This window comes from Malaclemys terrapin, chromosome 11 (genome assembly GCF_027887155.1).
Source record: "Malaclemys terrapin pileata isolate rMalTer1 chromosome 11, rMalTer1.hap1, whole genome shotgun sequence".
Taxonomy (NCBI): Eukaryota; Metazoa; Chordata; order Testudines; family Emydidae; genus Malaclemys; species Malaclemys terrapin.
In genome coordinates this window covers 17,953,315-17,980,607 of record NC_071515.1, presented here as the reverse complement: position 1 = coordinate 17,980,607, position 27,293 = coordinate 17,953,315, and the positions used below count along the sequence as shown (strand labels likewise).

General features: G+C 41.5%; 1 protein-coding gene across 1 annotated transcript in view; it reads left to right on the top strand.

Moving 5' to 3' along the window:
- The first annotated feature begins 1,668 nt into the window (after positions 1–1,668).
- CREB1 (cAMP responsive element binding protein 1) overlaps positions 1,669–27,293 on the top strand; it is a 47,371-nt gene continuing 21,746 nt past the window's right edge. The window contains exons 1-2 of the mRNA XM_054043898.1: positions 1,669–1,859; positions 22,981–23,102. Of these exons, the coding sequence (XP_053899873.1) occupies positions 22,989–23,102 (114 nt within the window). The 5' untranslated portion in view covers positions 1,669–1,859; positions 22,981–22,988. The remainder of the gene's footprint in view (positions 1,860–22,980; positions 23,103–27,293) is intronic.

Below are 27,293 nucleotides of genomic sequence, written 5' to 3'. Positions count from 1 at the left end.
TGCTTTACCAAGACTCATGTCCATACCTGAGCTGTTGTATAGTAAAGAATTGTTTGCTGTGCCCACAATTGAGGGTGCAGGGTATTTCTAGTTGTATGCGATTTCATTTTCTTGTGAGATTTTCTTATCTATGGGGAACCTCCCAGGTTTACCAAGAAGCCTAGGAAAGAAAGCTTTTGGGGCTGATTCTCAGTTGCCCTTAAGACCAAAGCAGACTGTGAAGAACTTCAAAAAGATCTCACAAAACTAAGTGATTGGGCAACAAAATGGCAAATGAAATTTAAGGTGGATACATGAAAAGTAATGCACATTGGAAAAAATAACCCCAACTATACATACAATATGATGGGGCTAATTTAGCTACAACGAATCAGGAAAAGATCTTGGAGTCATTGTGGATGGTTCTCTGAAGACATCCACGCAGTGTGCAGCGGCAGTCAAAAAAGCAAACAGGATGTTAGGAATCATTTAAAAGGGCATAGAGAATAAGATGGAGAATATCTTAATGCCCTTATATAAATCTGTGCTACCTCACATCTTGAATACTGCGTACAGATGTGGTCTCCTCATCTCAAAAAATATATACTGACATTAGAAAAGGTTCAGAGAAGGGCAAGTAAAATGATTAGGGGTTTGGAATGGGCCCCATATGAGGAGAGATTAAAGAGGCTAGGACTTTTCAGCTTGGAAAAGAGGAGACTAAGGGGGATATGATAGAGGTATATAAAATCATGAGTGGTGTGGAAAAAGTGAATACGGAAAAGTTATTTACTTATTCCCATAACATAAGAACTAGGGGCCACCAAATGAAATTAATAGGCAGCAGGTTTAAAACAAATAAAGGAAGTTATTCTTCACACAGCATACAGTCAACCTGTGGAACTCCTTGCCTCAGGAGCTTATGAAGGCGAGGACTATAACCGGGTTTAACAGAGAACTAGATAAATTCATGGTGGTTAAGTCCATGAATGGCTATTAGCCAGGATGGGTAAGGAATGGTGTCCCTAGCCTCTGTTTGTCAGTCAGAGGGTGGAGATGGATGGCAGGAGAGAGATCATTGCCTGTTAGGTTCACTCCCTCTGGGGCACCTGGCATTGGCCGCTGTCAGCAGACAGGATACTGGGCGGGGTGGATGCTCGGTCTGACCCAGTACAGCCATTCTTATGTTCTTTATTTGGGCGTTAGGCTCTCTGCCACGAGCCAACCTCCACCACCCTGCAGGCCAACCCCAATCGGGAATTTCCGTGCTTTTCCCCGTACTTCGGCCATTTCCGGAAATCCGAGCTCTCAGTTCGTGGCCACGCCCAGCGACTCGCTCCTCCGGAGCTTCGGTCATTTCCGTGAACTTTCGGGGGTTGCTGTTAGTTTCCGATCGCTGCCCCGCGCTTCGGCCGTGTCCGTACATATTCGGGCGCTGCCGGGAGTTTTCGTGCTCGTTGTCCTGCGCTTCGGTTTTTTCCGTACCCGTTCGGGTATTGCCGTGCACCCGGTCGGCGGTTCGGCCTTTTCCGTGTTCATTCGGGAGTTGCCGTGAGCCCAGGTCGGCGCTTCGGTCTTTTCCGGCTGTTTCCGTGATCTCCGGTCGGCTGCGTTCGGGCGCCGCCGCGCGTTGTGTGGCTTCGGCCTTCTCCGTGAGAGCTCGGCGTTTTCCGCGCAGGGCCGCGGCGCTCTCGGCGCTTGCTCCCTGGCTGGCTCTCCTCAGTCGGCCGCTGCCTGCCTGTCGCCGGGCTGGGAGAGCCTTGTGTGTGAGTGACGCGGCGGAGGTGTAGTTTGACGCGGTGTGTTACGTGGGGGAGAGAATAAAACTGCGGCGAGAGCCTAGGCGCGAACGAAAGCAGTGACGGAGCAGCCCGTAACCGGTAAGAGGAGGAAGGCGCCCAGCCGAGGGGGGGATGGAGCCGGCGGGGCGCAGGGAGCAACAGGCGCAGGACGCGGCCCGGCCTGCACCGCCAGCGGGAGGGGCGCCCGCTTTAAAGATGGAGCCGAGCCGAGCCCTGCAACATCCCCGCCGCCGCCGCCGCTCCGAGCGCGGCGAACAAAGAGTAATGGCGGCTGGAGCCGGCCCGCAGCCGCTCTGGCTGCAGCCAGCGCTCAGCGCGGCGGGGGCAGCGCGCCCGGCCCAGCCTGGGGCAGCCCAGCCCGGCCGCGGCGGGGGAAGGGGGAGCCGCGGCTGCCGCGGTGCCTTCGCCTGGCCGCGGGGGGAGAAGGGCTGGCCCCGTAGGGACCGCTCCTTTCCCGCCTCCGGAGAGCCCTGCTGCGGGAGCGCCGGCCGGGACCAGGGCGCCGCAGGTCCGAGGAGCCGCTGTCAGGAAAGTGGCGCCTCGCTAGTGCCTCCCACAGCCCGCGCTGGCCCCGCCGCGGATCGTCCCCCCCGAGCCCGGGCTGGTCCCCTCAGCCCGCCCCCACGGATCGTCCTCCCTCAACAGCCGCCCAAAGCCCGTCCCTCCCCACCCCCTTGCCGCGGATCAGCCCTCCAGCTGCCCCCCAAAGCCCAGCCCGGCTCCGCACTGCATCCCCCGCCTCCCAGAGCCCGGCCGGGCTCCCCCGCGCCCCCCACTGAGCTGCCCGGTCCCCTCCGCCCCTCAGAGTCCGGCTGGTTGTACCGGCCCCCTCAAACTCGGGCCAGCCCCATAGCGGATCGTCCCCATCTCTCCTGCCCCACCAGGCCCGGCTCGGCCCCGAAGCTAGTCTCTTCCCCTTTTCCCCCCGTCCAGACGCGAGATGTGAGAATAGGGCGATATGTTACTCTTGTGAGAAATAGACCCCTTGAAAGGTGTATTTTTGAAGCCTGCAAGGGCTGCGGGCAGACAGTTAACACACCCCGTCATGTATGGCACAAATATCTCTTAGATTAAAACTGAATTTTTAAAGCTTTTTCTCTTCATGCTTATTCCATTCAGTTTGGATACTGAACAGTCTAGTTAGTTTCACTCGTTTATAGACAATTTCACTTTCTGACTGGTATGCTCCACTGTGCTGTCCTGGAATATCTGCTTAAAGAAACTGTAATTAAACTATATAAAAACACGTGTACTGGTTTTAGCTTGTTACAGAAGTAGTTTTTCTCCAATAAAAACTTTTTAAGAGTTTATGTTTTGGCCCAGACTTGATTTGATGGGATCCTCTTTCAAAGTGGGGGTATGCAAATATTCAGTTCTGAAAGGCCTGAAGAAGAAACTTTCCCAAAGTCTACCACCGCCTTGTTTTTAATGAAAGTTCAGTCAAAATACTGCAGAGGCTTATATCACAGAGCAAATAATAAAGATACAGATCTCTGTTTGTAGCATACTCCTGGTATATAGCAGTAGAAAGATACACAATCTTGCTAATACTTTAAAATATTAAAAAATTAATTTCACCATAAGCATAACTGTAGTTTAGCTTTGGTTCAGCACTCGCTCTTGCTACTAATCTGCAAGTTTCTTCAGTGGGAATTCTGCAGACAGAGTGATAGCTGGATTGAACCTGTATTATTCCTCCAAATTTCTGTTAATATTTGCTATCTGCCATGTTACCCATAATTCTGAAAAATCTTTAGGTATTCTATACTTTCTGATAATTGTGACTGCAGTTTTTATTCTCTCTTCAATGTCTATACTAGAAATTCTTAATCTGTGGATTTTTTTTTTTTTCCCACTTGCTGTTGTACACCTGCTTCAGCCTTAGGATTCTGCATCTTCTTGTACAGTAACCTTTTAAAATACTGTGCAGCTAATTTAAGGGCACAATGTTATCAACTTTTTTTTTTTTTAAGGACTATTGTGATACAAGGGTTCTGGAACCTGAGGGAGATGTGGGGGCCTGGCTCTCCCACTTTATCAGCTCCCCCTCATGAAGCGCAGCCCCTCCTGGTGCTGTTTCATGCCTGCCCAAAGAGTGCAATTTGGGGGGGGGGGCTGTTCCCCCCACCCCCCCCACTTCTGCAAAAGTTCTGGCGCCCTTGTGATTCCTACAGTAGGTTTAAAACTTTTTTTTTAAAATTCATGTGTATGTTTTTCTAAAGTACATGTGACTTGTCTTTTCCCTCCAAAACAATTTTTTCCTTTTTTAATATATAAACTCACACTGGCAACCCAGTGTTTCTGGAAGGACTCTAGCCATCAACCCTGTGAAAGAAATAAAACTCTTCAATTAGGGGGGAAAATCAGTTTTTAAGTTTTTCCAGAGGTTCTTGTATATAAAGCTGGAAATTATGTAGGAATATTGAGTGTTTCCTTCCACTCCTGCAAAGAGATGAATGTAAAGGGTCAGAGTACCATGTGTTGATGGATTATTGTGGTTAAAAAAATGTTCTGAAATACTCTGGTGAAAGTCTCTTCATTCCCCTTCTGTTTAGCTTGTTTTTGTTTTTTGGAGACACTTTAGGCCTCAGTCCTGTAATCAGGTCTATTTGTACCAATCAGAATGCAAGATTGGGGTGTTTAAATTACAGAAACTGTAAACTGGGGATGTCCCAAAATTAATTTTTTTTTTTAAGACCGTTTATCATTCACAAAAATGTTAGGCTCTAAGTGAGCAGGTAAACTATTTCTCATGTATGTGAATTCTCTCTTAACTACTAGTGTCTTGCCTCTTTGCAGTGGAAGCCACATACTACTCCTGATTCCTGCATTGAGTAGTATAAACTTGACAATAGAGGAGTGCTTGAAAATCTTAGGAAACTGAAGGGCTGATACACTACCATTTCTGTTGATTTCAGTGAGCAATGACCTGATCTTGAGGGTGTCAGGGGGCTGGTGATTCAGTAATTAAATATAACATGCTTTTGTTTTGTGTAATTCATAGTGAAGTGGATTTTGGGTGTGGGTGGTGTGTTTTTTTTTTTTTTTTTTTTTTTTTTTTGTACAAAAGTGTAAGTAAAGTGACAGTAAATACTTGCATCTTATTATTTTATATCTGTGATACTTACCTCTCATCCCTCCCAAACCTATTCTATTTGAGGGTAGGAAGTAAGATCACAATCACTGCTTTCTAACCTGCAAAATACCTGTTTAAGAACTTTATTACTCCCCTCATCAAAATATTAAAGCTTAAATTAGTTTGCAGTGAAGGTGTCTATATTTTTGTCAATAAACTGAATGCCCTCTTTAGATTGCATGGGAATCTTGTCCTGGGAAGGGAGGAGACTGAAATTCTAGCAGAGGGGAAAGGCCATTGGGTGTTTGCTGCCCAGCTGGACTCTGGCTCCGCTGTGGAGAAGCTTATGTGCCACCTTAGGCTTCATAGGTCAGAGTGGGAGTGGGACAGGGGGTAATACTATCTCCCAAGTACTGATAGCCTTAACACGAGGGGGTAGATCTTCAGAACCTGATTATTCCTTACTTGCTTTAATCATCAGTGACATAACTAACAATATTGACATTAAGATTATCCTAGGGTCCATCTGCAAAACAAAACTTGCAGTGGTGGTATGCTGCTACAGTCATCAACTGTACATGTGCCACACTGACACAAATTACTGCAGTAAATCACTTGTTCTGCTGGCATAAAAAGTATCAGTACAAGCCCTATTTTGCACTAGCGCAGAGCTCTACATCGCTATGTAGCTGCAAATTTTGTTAATGTAGGTAAGGCCCTACTTAAGCGATATCTACTTTATCTTTACAAATGCCTATCAGTTACATGCTGCCTTCCCATCTTCAGTGCTTTCTTTGCAATTAGCAGGCCTGGCTGGAGTCTTTTATTGATAGGTATGAGCACATCAAGAACAAAATGGCAACCTTTTATATTTTTATATCTATCTATCTATTTATATATATAGCAAACTGTCCAAATTTGAGCGTTGATCTTACATACTCCTACATCTTGTAAAGTTGTCTGATACAGCTGGCGTGTTGAAATGTTATTTATTATTTGTATTGCTATCACACTGGAGCTGAATCCTTAAAGTAAAAATGTCACGCTACCTTGTATGTTGTCAGTGATTATGAACATCTGTAATCTTATGTCTGAGTATTTGAGAAGACTCCCTGTAGATGAGTGTTTCTCTTCCACTTCTCCCAGTTGTTTCCCTGTTCAACTGCCAAGATTTGGTAAATGCTTCAAACTTTTACATTTAGACCACAGAAGTGCAGCATATTTTAAGAAGAAAGGCAGGAGTGCACATTCCCATGCTGCTCTCTCCCTGATGTTGGCAAAAGCAGCCGTTTGAAATAGACAAGGATTTCCTCAGTTTCCTATTCCCTCTGTTTTCCCTGGTACACTATCCATCTAGGAGAAGAAAACAAATTGAGGGAGTCTCCTGATAGGAGAGGGTAAGAAAATTGGAGGAAGCATATTTAGTTGTTAAAATACAGCTCTAGACATTATCTTGCTACTGTGGCTGACTCAATGACTCATGCGTGACCTTAAGCAAATCCTAATTATTGTGCATCCATTTCCCCCTTAGTAAATGGGCATACCTACCTATCTCACCAGAGTGTTCTAGGGGTGGTTGGTTGTTATGCATTTTGTGATCCTTGGGTGAACGGTGCTAAAATAGTGCTAAATACATAGGAATTGCCGTTCTGGATCATACTAGTGGCCTGGCTCTAGTAGTATCATACTCTTGGTCTGACAGTTAAAAAAGCTACCAATGTTAGGAACCTTTAGGAAAGAGATGGATAAGAAGACAATTTCATAAGACCATTATATAAATCTATGGCATGCCCACACCTGGACTACTGCATGCAGTTCTGGAAGTCCTGTCTCAAAAAAGATAATTAGGAATAGAAAAGGTACAGGAAAGGGCAACAGAAACAATTAAGAGAATGGAACAACTTCTTTATGAGGAGAGATTAAAAAGACTGGGAATGTTTAGGTTGGAAAAGAGATGACTAAGTGGGGATATGATAGAGAGCTATAAAATCATGAATGGTGTAGAGAAAGTGAATAAGGGAGTGTTATTTTCCCCTTTGCATAACACAAGAACCAATGGAATTAATAGGCAGCAGATTTAAAACAAAAGGAAGTACATCTTCACACAATGCACAGTCAGCCAGGGGCACTTGGTGCCAGGGGATGTTGTGAAGGTCAAAAGGATAACAGGGTTCAAAAAAGAACTCTATAAGTTCCTGGAGGATAGGTCCATCAATGGCAATTAGCCAAGATGGTCAGGGATGCAACCCCATGCTCTGGGTGTCCCTAAGCCTCTCACTGCCATATGCTGGGACTGGATGTATCACTTTATAAGTGTCCTGTTCTGTTCGTTTACTTTGAAGCATCTGGCATTGGCCACTGTTGGAAGATAGGATACTGAGATAGATGGGCCATTGGTCTGGCCTAGTTTGGCCATTCGTATGGTCGTCTTTCTGGTCTGAAGTACGGCCTCCAACAGTACTCAGCATCAGGTGCCTTAGAGGAAGGTGCTAGAAACCTAATCATGGGCTTTTGTTACTCCGCTCTAGAGGCAGTTGGCTGATGCCCTGAAGCATAAGCATTTATGCCCTTTATGTACATTTTAATACTGTTTCATATGATTAACCATATAAATCTCTAATCCTTTATTAAGTATGATTTGAGTGATAGCATATTAGGTTGAGAATAGTTTTGTCCCTCATTCCCTTGGGTTAGGCAGAGTGTTTTTTTGAAGGGGAGAAAGTGCCTAGGATTGCTCTGTAGACAGACCCTTTCTATTCCTGATAAATAGGGACATCCTTTCAAGACCAGACAGGCTAGGGAAAAAAATCCTATTGTTCAACAGCCTGGGACAACCAAGAACCCAATCTGAAATTTACTTACTACCTTCCAGACGGACTTAAATTTTAAAATTATGGATGCATTTGTAACTAAGGATCGATGATGTGGACTCTGATCCTTATTCTTGTGATTGCAGTGCTGAGTGGTTTATGTAAATTTGAATTTTTTTATATGTGCAATATAAATAAAAATGTGACGCAGCAGTTTCAAATATTTCACAATCGCACACTTATCTTGTCGCATTATTTCATTGTCTTCCTTTGACACTTTTTACCTTGTATGTTATCTTTTCTCAGCTCCGTTTCCTCCCTTGATCATGCTTTATTATTCATCTTGTTAATTTTTCAATCTCACTGCCCATTTCTTGAGCTTTCTGTTACTGTAGTTTTCTAAATGCTCTCTCTAGCTCAGAGGTGGGCAAATTACGGCCCGCGGGACCCTCCTGCCCGGCCCCTGAGCTCCTGGCCTGGGAGGCTAGTCCCCTCCCCCGCAGCCTCAGCTCACTGCGCCACGCAATGCTCTGGGCAGCGGGACTGCGAGGTCTTGCCGGGCAGTGCAGCTGCAGAGCCACAGCCTGACCCGGTGCTCTGTGCTGCGCGGTGGCGTGGCTGGCTCCAGCTGGCCGGCGCGGCTACCTGTCCTGGTGCTCTGGGTGGCGTGGCTGTAGCGCTGCCAGCCACCGGTGCTCCAGGCAGCGCGGTAAGGGGGCAGGGAACGGGGGATTGGATAGAGGGCAGGGGAGTTTGGGGTGGTGGTCAGGGGGCGGGGATGTGGATAGGGGTCAGGGTGGTCAGAGGGCAGGGAACAGGGGCATTGAATGAGGGCAGGGGTCCTGGGGGGCATCAGGAAGGAGAGGGGGTTGGGTGGGGCAGTGGGGGCAGTCAGGGGACAGGGAGGGGTGCATGGGGCAGGGGGGCCGGCAGGGGACGGGGAGGGGGGGTTGGATGGGGCAGGAGTCCTGGGGGAGGGGGGTGCAGCAGGGGGTGAGAAGCAGGGTGGGTCAGATAGGGGCCGGACCATGCTTGGCTGTTTGGGGAGGCACAGCCTCCCCTAACCGGCCCTCCATACAATTTCGGAAACCCGAGGTGGCCCTCAGGCCAAAAAGCTTGCCCGCCCCTGCTCTAGCTGCAACAGAATTTCCCAGAACTTTCTGCCACTTTGATTACATCTCTTCTTCTGTTATGTAGACACTGCTCTAAACCTTCTGCTTGGCATCTCAATAGCAGCAGAGAATAGACCATTATTCCATTCGGCAAACAGACCATCAGCACATCTGATCAGGGGTTGAATACGATAACCTTCTTCCTGTATGGGTTTACTTCTAAACCCCATTGAACAGTAGAAGAATGCATGATTTGCCTGAATTGGTCCCTATTCTGCTAAACTCTTCCTCTGGTTCTGCTTCTCTGGCAGTACCCTCAAATGTACTTGTGTGTGCTCTCCACAAAGTGCAGTAGGAGATATAAGCGGGGCTTAAAAAATCCAGACCCTACTGAGGTGTAGAGAACTTCCTCTAGAGAGAATATAAAACCAGTACCATGAAAACAACAAGATTCTGGTCACGCTCTGTGAAACTGATCACAGCCATGGCTGTTTCTCTTGCTGCTCTAAAAACTCCTGCAGGGGAACAGGATAGGAAGTGTCTTTTCCCTTGTGCCTCATTCTCACAGAGTGACTCCAGTAGATGCAGATTCCAAGTATAGGCGGAGACAAGAACCAAAGACTGATTATTTTAACTGCTTCTGTCCACAGTGACCAAAGTCATGTAAACTTGTCCATACTGAAGCTGTGACTGGCCAAAGTATGTGGGTGATCTAGGGGAGATGTTCCCCCTTTCAGAAACCTGGACATGTGTGTGGGGAACATAGCTATCCCTTGTCAAAAGTCATAGGTGGAGGGGGGGAAATGGGGGCAAGGAAGAGATCCCTGCAGGAGGCAAGGTGGGAGAACACCTTGGGTCCCCCTCTTTCCAGGTAGTCAGGTGAAAGTAAGAACTCCAAAATGTCATGTTCTTTCATCTGAACCTTATAGGTGCTATGATAATATCGATTATAAATAATATGAAATGTGAAACCTCCAAACAGAGTCCAGGGGCAGCATCTTGGTGGGGATCTGAGCAGTCCCTTTCAGCTGCTGGAGCAAGGCAGGCAGTATATTTTTCAGGGGACACTGCCCCTTAGAACTCACTGATGATGCTTCCTACTCTGCAGGACAGTGGTGAATTTGGCCTTAGTTCTGTCCTTATCTCAAACGATATGCAGTTTGGCCTCTCTCTTTCTCTTTTTTTAAAGTAAGAATTGTGCCTAAAACTGGATTAGCAAGAATGTTGCCAGTTAGGATTAAGGTGCATTGCAGAGCAGTTCCCATTTCTTCTGGTTGGTGAAAGCCAAAGAACAATATTGCCCATTGCTAATAAATAATCCACACTTTTTTCAGAGAAGCTAATGTAAGAAAAATGTAATTGCCTACCCAATCCCCAAAAAGCCAGCACTGAACTCAGCAAACCTTTCCAGTTACCATCCCATCTCCAGACTCCCAGGCTTAGGCAAAATCATTGATAAAATAGTGACAATCAAGCTCTATCTTGTGATTCTGTCAACATCCTGGATACATTGCAATCAGGCACACTAAAAGATGATCTCCTCCCGGAAATGGAGAGAGACTTAATGCACATACTGTTTGATATGCCTGTAGTTTTGGCTCCAGCCACTCACATTCATGACATAACTAGAGTACACAGAGCAGAACTACAGTGGCTCAAATCATTCCTCTCCAACAGGGGACAGAGAGTAGTGATGCTTTTCATCCCAAAGGCCCTGCCCTGTGAGGTCCCTTGAGGATCCATCCTGTTTCCCCTCCTCTTCAGTATCTACATGACTACTTACGGAGATGGTAAGACATCTGGGACACTGATGCCAATGGTGCACCATTGGCACCTACCTGTCTGTTTTATTTTACACCAACGCAACCAACAGCATCACAAACATGTGCCAATATCCATGAAGAGCAGCTGGCTCAAACTCAGTCCAACCAAGACAGAAGTGATACTGGTTGGAAGCAGGGAAATACATTTAAGAACTAAGCTGGACATTGTCCTCCTTTTCCATTGAAGTCATGTTTGACTAAAAGAGAAAATAGCATCAGCACAGGAAAATAAAAAAACACCTTTAATCTGTAGCTGGCTAAGAAACTCCACCTCTTTCTGGATCTGGGCACACTTATCCATGCATTTGTTATCTCCACATTGGATCACTGTAACTCACTGTACCAGGGCTGAATGTAGAAGCAAAGCCGAGTCTCCAGTTTTGTGCAGGAAGAGGCTTCCCACTACCTCAACAGGACAAGCTGCTGCAGGTACCTAACCCATGTGTTCCACTCCCTCTCCTGACTCCCAGTCTGATTCCATTGCCAGTTCAAGATCTTAGTCCTGATTTTTAAAGTCATCAATACCTCAGAACCACATCCCCATCCTGTACCTAGAAAGACAGCTATGCTGCTCTGGAGCAATGCAGTTCTCAAATTTCAAGATGAAGTATTAGTGTTCTAGGTTGGGAAGGTTTGAGTGTGGAGGTCAGAGTAATCCAGACTGTGACCACCCATAAGGCATATTGCAAGACCCTCTTTTGAGAATGCCTTCCTACAATAGCCAGACTGATTAAAAATACATGGAAAAACTATTCACCAAGTGATTTTTTTTTTTTTTTTAAGGCAGAGTAATTTTGGCTTAAATTTAGCAGGTTTAGGGGTTTTTTTGGGGGTGCTGCCAAAAGTGGCTTACAAGTTACATTGTTTTAGTACATTAGGACAATGAGTATAGAGTCAAGTCTCCTTGTATCGCTTCAGAAACAGTTGACAAGAGTAGTGACATTGAGTTAAATGGGGGAGTTCAGTTAAAGCAAGATGACATTGACAATTTTGTTTCAAAATTAGTGGAGCCTGAAAGACAAAAGTAGTTGTAGAGAATGGGGTGTGTGTGTATAATATTTTTTGTAAGTGTCTCAAAATTTAAGGGGTGACCTTGAGTGCACATGGCTTCTAAATACTTTTATTTTGTGCATAATGGAGCGAGTAAAACTTTAAAACAATAACACTCTATATGTTGAATTCATAGATATTGACTATTGTTCTTAATTCACTATAAACATTTGGCCTCTGTTATTTCTAGCCATCTTGCTTCCAGATGATCACTTCACATAGTAATCCATTAATAAACTAGTAGAAGAAAATCAGTGAACATGTCCATTTTGGTTTTTTTTCCCCTTATGAACTCATTAAACAAATTTTAAAATAAAAGTCTTGTCAGTGTTCATCATGTGACATAACCTCTTATTCATATGTTTGGGGTTGAATATTTGAACTATCGTGTATATTCCAAATATCAAACATAATGAAAAATGTTTTTTTAATAATCTATGCCTGTAAAAGCTGCAGTTTATACACGAAGCAATGATTTTGTACAACCTGACTTACAATAGTGCTTACTTTAGTGCTCTAGATTCTAAAGTGGGTCAGATCCATTCAAAATGAAGTTGTCACTTCTGATCAACTTATAAAATCTGAGCATAGAGAAAGAGTAGTTGTCTGACATTCTGTTACCTAGTATATAGAATTTAGTAATCCTGTTGATCACATCTAAAACTTGACATTCTCGCACCGAACATCTTGACTCAATTGCCAGTCTTTATAATACAAAATCATTCTGACTGTAAATGTTGGTTTTACCACTTTGGAGCTTCAGCAGTAGATTTTTCAAGTTCCAGTATTTTGCTTCATGCTCAGATGGTCTTAGTGTTCAAATCCACCCCAACATAGAACGGAAAGGAGTGGCCTGGATAATAGAAATCAAGCACTGAGACTAATTTATCATTTACTTTTTTGTGACTGAATAACAATTTTTAGCTACTCAGAGTTTCCTCCCAGTGTTATGGGAAGGGAGAGAAGACATGTTTTGTTGTCTGGAATCTATTTAGTTCCAGAAGCTTAGGGATTTTCGCTAGGATTTTGTTTCAAAACATAACCTTATGTACATAATAGCCCAGGATGCACCCCCATTCTGATTGTGATCTTTCTGGGCCATCAATCCAATCCTAAAATGGGATACCTTGATCAGTGTAAGGATTGCAGTCTATGTTCACACTGTAACGTTAGCTCACAGTCCACAAACAAATTAGTTTGGCTTGAAAGACTACAAATAATGGCACTACATCTAATACAATGTGTAGTGTTTTTTTTTTTGATACCTGCTTTTATAGCCTTCATACATATGTATCCGTTATACAGATCCTCTAAGTGTACCCATATAAATCAGATAAGGAAACACCTGTACTGAGGCAATTTCCTTGCTCTCTAGTATAGCTGCAAGATTGCCTCTTGCATATGGATGTGCGGCATTCAGGTTTAGTAGATTACTGCAGGTCCAATTTAGTGTTCTATGGCTGCAGAGAAGTTTTGAGCTACTGACTTTTTCAGAGGGCAGTAGTTTAAAGAAAGCTGCAACAGGAAATTTAGATGTCAGTTTTTTAAAGGAAATTAAAATTTCAGAGTAACTTTGACTTTGTTAATTTAACCAGTATGTGAGGGACTGAATGATCCGTCTGTGAATCTCTGCACTGCAAAGAGAAAACAAAGTCTGCACAAGAGACTATTCTTATTAGACAGCCTGATATCTTAAACCAGCTGCGAAGTATCCCCCAAATATGAGTACAATTCTACTTCACCTTTCTTAGGAGACCTCCTCTGTTGAGCACCCAGTCTTTGCTCCCCTAACTGGTTGTTTAAACCAAGTTTCCCTGTATTACTAATATACCCTTCACTACCCACTTCTCGGCAGTAACTAGTTATTGCCTTATAGAAAATCATACACTCAACATGCAGCCTAAGTGACTGAGATATGTGCAAACTTCCCCGTAAAGGGGGAACCCACCACCAACACCAGGCCACAGAGGTTCAGGACTACCGTAGCCTCTGCGGCTGGTGGATCAGTTCTGTATGCACTGACCCTCACCCAGTGAACTGGTATGTATGAAGCCAATGTGGCACGTGGATCAAGATCCTTAAATCCGTTCATCTCACTTTTTCCTGAAGTGGTTATTCTAGGTCTAACTGGATGGGGTCTTCAGAGATTAGAATATACTTGGGGGAAAAAATAAATGTTCTATTTAAATGAAAATGATAGGTCTGCCATCAATTCCAAATCCTGATAAACTCCACACAGTGAGGAAACGGGTGCATGTTTGCCTCTTCAAGTGGCGCTTAATCTGCCTTTGCTTCTTTCCTGGGTCTCTTGGCATCTTCATTTCCTGTCTCTGTCATTTTTCTTATTGTTCACACAGACATTACCCTGCATTCTGTTTGCTTCGGTCTCTCACTTCCTCTCAAGGGGTCTGCTTTCAGAATTAGCTCTTCTCTCTGTTATTCTGAGCTGCCTAGCTCTTTCAGCCAAAGGACATCAGATGCTAACGTTCCGAACCTTCTATCACTAAACGAGATTCCCCAAAACATTTCTCATGCTATTAAATAGCAAAAGAGAAGAGAATCACTATGTTGTACCACCTTACATTAGGGAGCTGCAGTATTTGAGAGCAGCGGTATAGGGGCCCCCATTTGAGATCATAAACCAATTGCCATGTCTTAATACTGATGTGATAGTAGCTATGTTTTTTAACTGCCAATCAAAATGGAAACTGGTTTATAGTTTAATGCTGGACTCAAGTGACAGTTGTACAACGGTTCAATTTATGACTTGCTACAGTCACTGGCTTCAAGGTAAGTTGTCAAGAAATGTAAACTCTCATGTGTCCTTTTCGTTCTCCCGTCCTCAGTTCTATACCCAGCATGATTCTGGCCAAAGATAAAAGGAATGATTGACTAGGACCAGAAATTAAACCCATTAGCGAACAGAATATTGCTGAGCATGGCTGCTAGTTCACCAGACCTACACTACCTGTCAAGAACTTGTTTTGTAGAAGAGGTAGGTGTCTTAGCATACAATAGGACAGATTCTGCCATCAAAAAATAACCTGACACCTACACTTTACATGGAGTTAAAAACTTTGGTATTTAAGTCACATTGGCCAAGTCTAGTATAGTGATCATTTTAGTGGGCTATCGTGCTGCTACAGTGAGCAAGAGTGCAACTTTCTGAATTATAGTAGCTTCATTATTTTGATCTTTGATATCAGCACGAAGTTAAAAGGTGTGATTGACATTTCATTTTTCTCAGAGGAAAATTTTGTGTGTACCATTAAAGAGAACCACAAAAAACTCAGTGGGGTTAAAAATAAGGTACTTTAAAAAAGTTATTAAAAGTAAATAAATAAAAAGGAAAGATACCAAGCTGCAGTGAAACACAATTGGAATACAGAAGTGAACAGACCACGTAAGATTTGTACTTAATAATGTGTGCGGTATGTTTATTGAAGTCCATGGAAGTTGGTCACATACTTTCTAGGGCAAAATTTCACCTTCAGAATCTTTATTGCTTGTATAGTTGCAGCGCATGGAGGTGTTTGGGGAGGAGGTTGTTTTGTTTTTGTTTTTATTCTTTTTGTCTGCATACTTATCAAAGGTATTTACTAGTAATATTCTGACTGTATTTCATATCCTGGAACATATATCAAAATTTCAAATAAAAGCAAACTAATTATTCTTTTACTATCCTTTCTGTGTGCATCCATCTGGAAGCAGTAAATCATATTCATGAATTAAAGGTGACTTCTAAAATAACTTTTTAAAAGGGAGTAGGGGTTGTGCCTTGTATTGTTTCTGTTAGGTAGTATTTTGGATGGTAGGAGGAATCTTTTTTGTGGTGGCTTTTTTAAAGATCCACCTCAAATATTAAGTTTGGTCCTCATTTTTTCTGCTGATAGCCTCTTCGGAGGATCCAGAGAACTGGAATAAGAGCTTTTTCAGCTCTTAGTTGAAGGGACAGGGTATAGAATCTTAAACAGTTAGAAATCGGGTATTTGAGTTAAATACTGTGATGCACCTCGCTGTCACCTGCATGAGGAAGCCTCGTCTGTACCTGCCTTGGGTCAGCTCCCTGACTCCTCAGGCAACACAAGCACTCCCCTCTAGGCCCATGCAGACCTTGCTTTCTCTACAAGCTAGTGATAGGCACCCCCGGAGTCCTCCGATCATGTCTCTGGAGCATCCAGTCCCTGGTCCATTGAACATTCGCAGTATTCACAGATTTGTTGCCTCTAAAGAAATAGTATACCCCAGCTTACCGATTTCACTTCAGATCACCTCTCCACTTAACACACAGCACTTATTCTTGTTTTCACTATTGACATGTATAAGTTTATTTTAAAAAGCAGAGAGATTCACATAATAGCAAGTAGAAATATTGGAAACAAATGGTTACATATGAAATCATAACAAACATTCTACCACCTACACTTACTTATCTAGATACTTTCATATCTTGCAGAGCAATGTTCACCCAAAGTCCTTCCAGCATTTTTATAGCCAGCATTATACCCCAACAATCCATTGTCTTTACTCATAAACAGGATCCCCTCCTGCTGTTTATCTCTTGAGGATTTTGCAGTCTCTTGATTAACATTTGGCTCAGTGCGCAAATAGATACACAGTGTGAGACACACCTCCTGCTTGAAAGGAATCTGCCTGAGACATATCACCACCTAGTTAACTGCCTTAAGAACATCATTTTCAGTAGAGACACACAACTTCTTAAATACTATCTGTAATACATTTTGCAGTGATTGTGACAACCACGGGGCTGCTGGCTCTCTTTAGAGACCTCACATGTGCCACTCTTTAGTGATTTATGCTAATATCTGACCCAGGGGATGACTGTAAAACTTCATGCACTCTTTCTGGCAGTTGGCACCAAGAGGTTCCTGGGTCACAAAACTTGCTGTTATTTTTTTTAAAAAAGGAAGAGAGTTGAATAAAAATATCTACCCCTCTCATTTAGGGTCTAATCCAAAACCCACTGAAATTATTGGTCATACTTTAGCAAGGTCTCTAGGGTATTTCTACAGCCTGCATAGACAGACTTGCATTAGTTCTGCTCAAACTAGTGGGCTAAAAATAGTGTGGATATTGCGGCATGGTCGGAGGCTCCGGCTAGCCACATGAGCTTGGATCTAAGGAGCTGAGTGGGCTTGGACTTTGGCAGCTAATCCAAGCCACTCCCATGCCAGGACATCCACACTGCTATTTTTAGAGCTCTACCTTGAGCAGAGCCAGCATGTGTCTGTCTGCCTGGCTTAGGAGGCATACTCCCAGCTGCAGATAGGTAAACCTGGATTTCTGAAATTAAAAAAAAAAAAAAAAATCAGAAATTGTGTAAAATCACGCACATCTTTCTGTCGTCGTGTCCCCCCCATCACTTGCCTGAATTTCACATGCTCATGGCCTTCCAAAACATTCACATTTTGGACAGACTTGCTTCAAGTCTGTGTAAATACTTAAAAAAAAAAAAAAGTTTTAGGAAAACTCTTTCAGCTATAAGTTCAGCAAAGGTGAGGGAAAACGCCCATTTAAAAATATTCTAAACATTCACTTTTTTGGCAGAATACACAAAAATGTCCATATCAAGTTTCAAATGTCAAACTAGTGATTTTGGTCATTCATAAAGAATAATTTTAGTTTATCAAAGAGGAGCGTACTTGTGCATTACTAGTTCAGGCCCTGATTCTGCAAATGTCTGGCAATGGGATGACTCATATGAGTTAAATTATGCATGTACGTGCTTGCAGGACCAGAACATAAGTGCACACTTGTATCTGTTCATGGAAAGTGTGCAGCAGGAAAGAAACTGCAATTAGATCACCACCATGTTCCCTTTTACTTAAAACAAAACAATTTAAATTAAAAAAATCCTAGATAGTAGTGTAACATTCTGGTTGTACTGTTAAGCATTCAAATTAGGAAATTTCAGTAGTTAAGAATGCTAGGCAACATTCACTCAGACATCTTACGTGTATATTTTCTCTTTCTCATTCTTCCTGTTAAAGGAAAATTTTATTGTATTGCAGTTAGTGTGTGCCAAAAACTACACAGGCATTTCCTGACTTGTGTGTTCCACAGCTCTGATGTTACATTTTGTACTTACGACGAGTTCAGACACTGGCATCCTTTGCTGTGAGATTTTAATTGAGGATAAAAATAATTGTAGCCTCAATAATTTTTATTCGTAGTTTGTCATTTAGATAGCCAAAATGAAGTAGTGAAATTATTAATTGGAGCTACATGAAATTTGTTTAGATACTGTAGTACAGAGGTACTGTAATGCTAGATTATTTCCTACCTGAACATCCTTGAACCGATCTAATGCCAAAGACTGCCAATAATGTTTTCACACAAGTGACATAGAAGGGGTCAAAATGGAATCCAGGCAGTTTGTTACAGATTCAAAAACTGGATCTATGTATCTATGTAAAGACACAGTGTTTCTTGAAATAGTAATTACATTTATTCTGTTAAATATAGTTTGGCTTTCAGATGTCTTAAGTATCAGTTTCTTTAAGGTGACGTACGAAATGGGTAGGGAGGGAGTTACATCTTTTTTTTTTTTTTCTTATTCTTATTTTTGTTGTATGAAGAAGACCTGAAAGGTTTTCTACTTGATGATTTCCTTAAAAAATATCAGGAATGTATCAAGGGATGTTCCTTTTTTTTTGTTGGAGACCTTACTGGAAGACTCCGAAATATGTAGGGATAGCTTGGTCACCCCTTTCTTGAAGGGCCGGGATGTTAAATCTTTAATGAGAAATTTTCTCCGAAGTGTGATAGCTGAATAGCAGCTAAGAGTTTTAAACAGTCTGAGTTTTAAACACTTCCCATTTCAATTAACCAGGGTTCAGTTCCCTTGTATGAGATGTCAAGATCATACCAATTCGCCACTCATCCATACAGTATTCCAGGAGAGACAAGACTTCCATTTCTAATGTAGAAAACAAGAAAATATAAAATAAAATCTTTTCTGGCTGCCGGTAGGGCGTCTAAGTCAGGTTGAGGAAAAGTCAGATCCCCAGAGTGTGGCAGCAATTGATTTTTGTGACAGTTCAGTGGAAAGTGAGAGCTGTAGGGGAGTGTGGAGAAGCAGGGAGAGGCAGAGAGGGAGTGGAATGTGATGTTCAAGAAGGAGAGTGACGCAGTTAGGAGAATATGTGGGATAGGAATAGACTGAGAGGAACAGGAGAATGTGAGGTACAGGAGGGAGACAGGTGGATACCGAGGGGCACATTTGTTAAGTTTACTGATCTGTAATTCCCTGGATCAACCCAGTATCTTTTTTTTTTTTCTTTAGATATAGGTATAACATTTGCTACCCTCCAATTCTCTGTGATGGTAGCTTTTTTTAATGAGAGCTTACGTGTTTTTGCGAGCAGTTCAGACACTCAAGACTTTTCCAGAACTCTTGGGATATATGTGATCTGGGCCTAGTGACTGCTTTTTAAGTGATCTATTTGTTCCAGCAACTCTTCTTCTGTCACCTTAGTCTCTGGTAGTATGTGATCTTTATTACCAGAAAGGAGTGGATCTGGGGGAGGAATAACATCCTCTTTGTTGAAGACTATTGTAAAGAAATCATTTAGCTTCTCAACAATGTCCGTATCTGCCTTACTTAATTCCGTTAATTTCTGGTTTATAGTTGAATTTTGAACCTGAAATGATCATACACGCTTTGTAAGGTTATGACAAAAATGTTATATGTACACTCACCCAAATTCTTTTACAGATGTCTATTCTGTCTCTGTTTTTGCATGTAGACTCTGGACAAGAGAACTTAGAGGAACAATACCAATAGAGTTTAATTTAAATAGACCGACCATTACTGTTTCAAAAGTCTCATGCATTTCTGCACCTTAATGAGCAGTGCAGTGGAGTGCAAACTTGCAGTTTGTTTCATTTATGATGTCTTTGATTGCTATGGTAATACAACTAATAAGTAGTAATAGTGCATAGGGCTGTTTTTTTGAAGTTACTTTTTTGGGAAAATTAAATGGAACATGAAAAAGATTTGTGATATAGCAAATAAGTTTTTAAAAATCTACCAGATTTTATCTCTAGAGAAGTCTGGATTAACACATTGCTAAGGTTTGTCAGACAGCAAGAATGTGTCTTCCCTTCTTTGACACAGCACTGCTTTACTGTACATACCAAAAAAAGACTTGAACACATACACAGGGTTTCACAAATATTAAGTCAATGGAAAAGCCATGAATAGCATATATGTAAACTATATACATTTTACAGTGAACTTTTAATGCTGTGGAAAGGTCTGATGACCTAAGGAAGACTAGGAAGTCTTCATGGTCTAAAGGAGACATTATAATATCCAGAATGACCATTCTGTGTGCTATAGATATTTCATTGTGGCTTGCAGACTAAAATCTTTGCTGACTTTGAAGTCCTCACCTGAACAGCATGTGTTGAGAGGTTTAGGACAGCTCTGGATCGTGGACTAACTATTGCATGGATTCCCGTGAAGGTTCACACTACAAATATGTTCCTAGTTTAGAAGTTAATTATGTACATCAGATTGTTACACAGCAATTCTTAATATCTGTTCAATAACTTAAAGAGATTTCCATGCAAAAAACATAATTAAAGGTTAGAGTTAAGACTGTAAATAAATCTTTAACTTTAAAGATAGATAAACACTGGAGTCCACAAAATTAAGCACTACAAAGGAAGGAAGTTTAAAGTTAAGGTTTTATCTTTAAACAAAATGTAATAACTTGGAACTATAGAACAAAACAACAAACTATAGAATATATAAAAATGATGAGTTAAATTGTCTCAAACAACCTTATCTCAACCCCATTATCCTATCTATGCTCAAACTCCATTCATAAGATATTCTTAGGCAAGCAAGCTTTACATTTTCCAACTAAGACAAGATCAACCATGTACTACACATCCCACAATTGAAATACTAATATCTGCATCATCTGCCAACCAAATGGCCGTAGTATCTCCAGTCTGCTCTCTCCTGACCAATTAGCAACCCAAAGATCACACCTTTTAGAGATCAGACACACAAAGACCTATCCAAATCTCATTTTACCTTCCTAATATTGTTCCCTCAGACGCACCATTGGATGCAATGCACCAGTCTTAAATTGTTCTGATCTTCATTGGCAGGCTTCCTGTGTATACTAATAGATGAAAACTTTATTCTGTTTAAGTACAACGGTGTGGCCCCTGCAAGCTGAATTAGTGATACTTATTACAGCTTCATTCCATCTTAACCAGGGACTTCTCTAAGCGTTTCCAAACTGATGTTGGAACTCCATATGTGGTACTTGATAGCACTAAAACTAAGGGTACATCTACACTACAGCGGGGAGTCGATTTAAGATACGCAAATTCAGCTACGTGAATAGCGTAGCTGAATTCGACGTATTGCAGCCGACTTACCCCGTTGTGAGGACGGCGGCAAAATCGACTTCTGCCGCTTTTTGTCAGCGGCGCTTACTACCACCTCCGCTGGTGGAGTTAGAGCGCCGATTTGGGGATCGATTGTCGCGTCCCGACGGGACGCGATAAATCGATCCCCGAGAGGTCGATTTCTACCCGCCGATTCAGGCGGGTAGTATAGACCAGACCTAAGTTGCTGATTTGAGGGAATATTTTTTTTGTATTGGAATGACCATGTTTTGGTTTATGCACAGTGCCTTGCTCTGTTCCCATGGAACATGATTGAGATAGTTGGCACCTGTATCTTTCCATTGGTATTTTTCCTGAAGAAAACAAGTGTTTATGGAAAATTGGTCTTCTGTTGCTGCTTTCAGTATTTATGAAGCTTTTTCTTTAATAGTCTGGAAATATTCAGTAGATCCTAAACTGGTCCAGAATTCACACTTATTGTTGATCATCATTCCACAGATACTTGTTTTAATGCTGTTTACTTTCATTGGTCTGATATACAGTATCTCTAATCTAAGCCATCGAGGTTTCGTATTTTACCCAGGACTGAAGTGTGATAAACAGAATGAATATGAAAGACAGTGATCGCTCTAAAAGAGAGCAGTGCCTATTCCCAAAGAATATACATTCCAGTAATTTTGAATCACAGTTCTTGTTGAAATGGAAGCTTCTCTACAATAATATTTCAAATGAAATGTTTAGACCCCCACCATTAAGAAGTGACTGGTTTGTACAATATCCAGGTGCTTATTGAAAGGTAGTGTGATTGGAAGACTTCTCTAAACTTTGAGGCAATTCTTTATTACATGCTAAATATTTTATTTTGAGTATTTAAAGGCGATTGTAAAGTGACTTTCACAGATTGGTGCAGATTTAACATCAGTAAACTCTCCCTACATGCTTGCTTTTTGGAGTTATGCAACTTCATTGTATAGAATTTTGTATGTTCTACTGAGACACACTTATTCAATTAACGCTTCAAAATAAGATTGTATTAAGAGCTGTCTAGGATGCGTAATTTAGCCAAGGAAAATGCACATTGTATACAAAACAGCATAAAGCCTTCTAACTTTTTTATAAAGGTAATTCCAAAAATATTCCAAAAAATCATGGGTTGATATTGGAAATCATGCCAAATCCCTTATGTTGGTGTTGGTCCATTCTGGAAGTGACTTCCAATATTATCTATGTTTATTTTCTTTGGCAGGTGAATTTTACCCACTATTGTGGGTAACATTTTATCCATAGGAACAGCGTTTGTAGGAAACATCCTGCTCAGTCCCTGGCATGGCACATACTCAGTTGCTCCGTGAGGATGGCCCGTGCACAGTGTGATCACAGATAGGATTTGTGGGGGATGGAGTGTGAATAGTTCATCTAAAATCTTCAGAGAATTTAGCTGCCAAACTTAAGTTGCTGAGCATGTGCAAACTGCAGGGGTTTTTTTTTTGAAGGTTTATATAACGTGGCCAAATTTGGGCAGGTTTTCCTGGGGGTGGCAAAAGGCATACCACTGACAACAGAGAAAGCCTCCTGAGAGATTTTGAGTCCCTGAAAGTGGTAGAACTTCTCAACAAAATCGTTGCAAGAATATTTTAACATGGGGCAAACAACATATTTTCTTCAAGTCTTGTTATTAGAAATTGCTAAACTATTTTTACTGAAACTTTACAGAAAATTCAGTCTGAGACAGACACCTGGCACAGAAAATTCCTTCCTGAATGGTTAAAAGAAAAATTATAAGCAACTGGAAACTAGGTCTCATAGTACGAAATGTTGGGCTGCAGTAACTATATGCATTGCTTCCAGCTCCACCAATAAGAATGGAATTACATGGATATGTAAGCCATGAAAGAGGCAAACCCATACTCATGACACACATCATTGTGATTGTAGGTAACTAAATGACCATGGAATCTGGTGCAGAGAACCAGCAGAGTGGAGATGCAGCCGTTACAGAGGCAGAAACCCAACAGATGACTGTACAGGCACAACCGCAGATTGCAACATTAGCCCAGGTACAAAGTGATTTGGTTTAATATTTTTACAGCGTTGTTCCCAAACTGCATAAGGTTTAAGAAGGAAACTATTTTCTGAGGAGGATGAGAGAATGTTCCATTTTATGTGAGTCTAGAACAGGGAATATGTGTATTTCTTTTAATTTTGTAATGAGAGTTGTACAGTACCACTTGTTGGTTTATCTTCAATATCATATTGGACTGTGTTAGGCCTGAAGTAGTTTTAATGCAGGGATGTGCTTGCTGTCACTTCCCGCAGCTCCCATTGGCCTGGAGTGGCGAATCCCGGCCAGTGGGAGCCGCGATCGGGCGAACCTTTGGACGCGGCAGGTAAACAAACCGGCCTGGCCCGCCAGGGTGCCAAAGGTTGCCGATCCCTGTTTTAATGTATAATCCATTTATAACGAGACTACAGATATAGACTTTTGAATTACTTCTTTTCACTTGTAGCATTCCTTCCCACCATCCTTTAAAGATACTTCGAAACTTTGAATTACTGTGTTTCTGTACTGACTTGTATAAACAGGATTTTGCTTATTTTAGTTAGGAACTTTGTTATGACAGTATAGGTATTTCTTAAGAAAACAAACTGATTTGTTTTATATGGTTAAATAATGCAGAGAATGCATAAATTAACAAAAGGGATGGATATAACAAACATTATAAGCAACTTCCAGACTGCCATTTGTTTTATGCTGTTTGCTCATTATCAGAAACTCAAATTCTGCAGTTGTCTCCCTTTTACTGGGGCACTGTTAGACCCTTTATTGTCTCAAAAAAAGTTACTTTGTAGAGGCCAGAAATAATGCAAACCTAATTATCGTCTTAATTTCTGGAACCCAGTTCTATCCTGGGTTCCATTGATGTTTGCCAGGAGTAACTCCATCATGTAAATGAGTACAGAATATGTCCTATGGCATCAGTCCCTTGTGTAACAGTTTCACTTTGTAAATTATTTGCATTCCCCCCGAAGTATGTAAAATGACGTCTCACTCCCATCTCTTTATTTTGTGAATTTCTGATGTCTTACTTATGGCATGATTATGAAATCATTTACCACTTGCATGTTTACAAAAACACATGACACCTTGTAATAGGCAAGTGTTAAACTCTTTTCACTGGGATTATAGTCTTATGTAATTGGCAATATTGAAACACTGAGAATTTAGCAGTATAGTAGGGCTCTATTTAGTACTTGTTACTCAGGCAAAATTCCCAGTAAAGTCCATATGGAAGTTTTGCCTGAGTAAGAAATATAGAACAGGATCCTAGATAATTAAGAATTGGGTAACTGCAAATAAGTGTTTAATGCCTTTCCCAATTGTTATTCACTATACTATTTTACAGATTTTTTTTGTTACTTTGAGTAAGTTATAATACTGTTGCTGCATTTTTTCACACCATCTTAGCTTTACCCTATCTGTACCTTTATACTGAAGTGTTATTTTATTATAAGACTTTTAACTTGTGTTATGGCTATCCAGAGCATTGGATGTGCACCTATAATCACTTTTACAATCTAAATAAATAATATCAATGTAATTCTTTCATCATCTCATTTTCAGAGAAATGTTACACTCTCTTTATAACACTTCATATACTTATAAAATTTGCGGATGACACCAAGCGGAAAGGGTTGCAAGTAATTTAGAGGACAAGATTAGAATTCAAAATGATCTAGACAAATTAGATAATTGGTCTGAAATAAACACAATTAAATTCAATAAAGAGAAGTGCAGAGTTCTTCATTTAGGAAGGAAAAATCAAATGCACAAATACAAAATGGGGAATAACTGGCTAGGTGGTAGCCCTGCTAAAAGGGATCTGGGGATTATAGTGGATCATAAATTGATTGACAATGTGATGCAGTTACATTCTGGGATGTATTAACAGTGGTGTAATATGTAAAACACTGCAGATAATTGTCCTATTCTACTTGGCACTGGTGAGGCCTCAGCTGGAGTACTGTGTCTGGTTTTGGATGCCACACTTTAGGAAAGGTGGGGACGAATTAGAGTCTCCCAGAGAAGAGCAACAAAAATGATAAAACCTGACCTATTGGGTAAGGTTAAAAAAACTGGGCATGTTTAGTCTTGAGAAAAGAAGACTGAGAGGGGTCCTGATAACAGTGTTCAAATATGTTTAAGTCTGTTATAAAGGGGACAGTGATCAGTCGTTCTGCCTGTCCACTGAAGGTAGGACAAGAAGTAACCTGCAGCAAAGAAGATTTAGGTTAGATATTAGGGAAAACTTTCTAACTATAAGGATACTTTAACACTGGAATAGGCCTCCAAAGGAGGTTGTGAATTCCCATCATTAGAGGTTTATAAGAACAGTTTGGACAAACACTTGTCGGGGATGGTCTACGTTTATTTGGTCCTGCCTCAGTGCAGGGGCTGGCCTTGATGATCTCTGGAGGTCCCTTTGAGCCCTATGTTTCTATGATTCTATCATTTTATTGTTGCATTTTTGGAGGGCTGGTGAATGCTCCCCTAGTAAAGAGAAAAGTTATACTGGCTATTTTGAATAAGGTAAACTGATTCCATAAGGTATGAGTCAGAAACATCTGCCGAAATGATTATCAGATGTTGGCTTAGCTCAACTGCAGAACAGCCTTCAGTTGATTAGCTTTGCTTTCATTGGCAAGAACTACTTTAGTCAGTTGGATTCATTATTAATAAGGCCACATGATGATGGAACTTAATCTGTCTTAAAAAATTACATTAAAAAGAGGATTTTTCTGCAAGTTTGTACCCTACTGCCTGAGAAGCTTGTCGCCCAGATTGTTTACTACCCTTCCTCCAGCCAACTGACATCATGGCACAAGTGCCCCTCAACTGCCAAAGAAGAGTAGCGGTTTGTGAAATTGGTCAAGTGCCGCTGTGCAAGAATGCAGTGCATCTTTGCAGCAGCCATCTTCACAATAAAGAGAAAAAAACAGGCACCAAATATGGAGAATAAAGGGGAGACAACTCGGTTGTCCAAGTACAATTTCCCTTGATTTTCTGTCAAACAAGGCTTCCACATAAAAGATTGTTGGTTAAGGAAATTCAGAGATCAGTGTTTTGAAAATCATTCATTTGTCAAGATCTAAATTTGTTCACTTCTGCGTTACAATAAATATTAATGCTGCTATACGACATTATTCGAGGCTCATGGAAGATAGAAGTGTAATCTTTCCTGCATTTTTAGTCAAAAGTTATTAAGTTTCCTGAAAACTCCATTAAACATAGTGACATTGATTAGAATTTTCAAACTTGGGTCTTTGAAGGCTCGTCTACATGACACAGCAATGTACACTAGTTGCGTATTAACGTAGCGTTACACGGAACTTTTTATGCTCGCCAGAAGGGTCTACGTAGACCAGTTAGCGCACAGCACATCTAGTGTGCATTGCTGCACCATGTAGACAAGCTCTAAATTAAGCTTCAAAAACCATATTTAGGCACTCATGTTTGAAAATTGTAGCCATTGTTCTTTGTAGCAATAAATTAACTCTTAGTTGAGTATCGTGCAGTATAGCATTGTAATGACTACCTAGAAGCCATTTGTTTCCATTGAAAGCATGCATTGTTACTCCGTTTGAACAGTTGGTCTGTGAGCTTTATTTAAAAGGACATTGCCAACTACTTGATTTGATTTACTTTGTGGCTATACTTCCTAATAAGTCTGAAAATTTGACTCCCTAACTAATTTTGACTTTTTACAGTTGGCAAATACTCTCCTGCATTTTGTAGTCTGAAAACAAAAATAGCCCGGCTCCCATAGTTTTCTGCCTGTGAGTCAGCAACATATCATAGAATCATAGAATATTAGGGTTGGAAGAGACCTCAGGAGGTCATCTAGTCCAAACCCCTGCTCAAGACAGGACCAACACCAACTAAATCATCCCAGCCAGGGCTTTGTCAAGCCGGGCCTTAAAAACCTCTGAGAATGGAGATTCCACCACCTCCCTAGGTAACCCATTCCAGTGTTTGGAAGGAAATATTCACTGTAGGAATATTCACAGTTCTAGCAATATTTAATTGCTGCAAGGGAAGGGCGCATATTAGGTTTTGATTACATTACCTCAAAATAGAGGTGTTTCCTTCTTTTTTTGGCAGTGGTTTTATAACAAGATGTTTAGAGCCAGGGGGACATTCTTCAGAAGATTAAGTTACAAATTAGGACAGATGTTGGGCCTAGACAGGG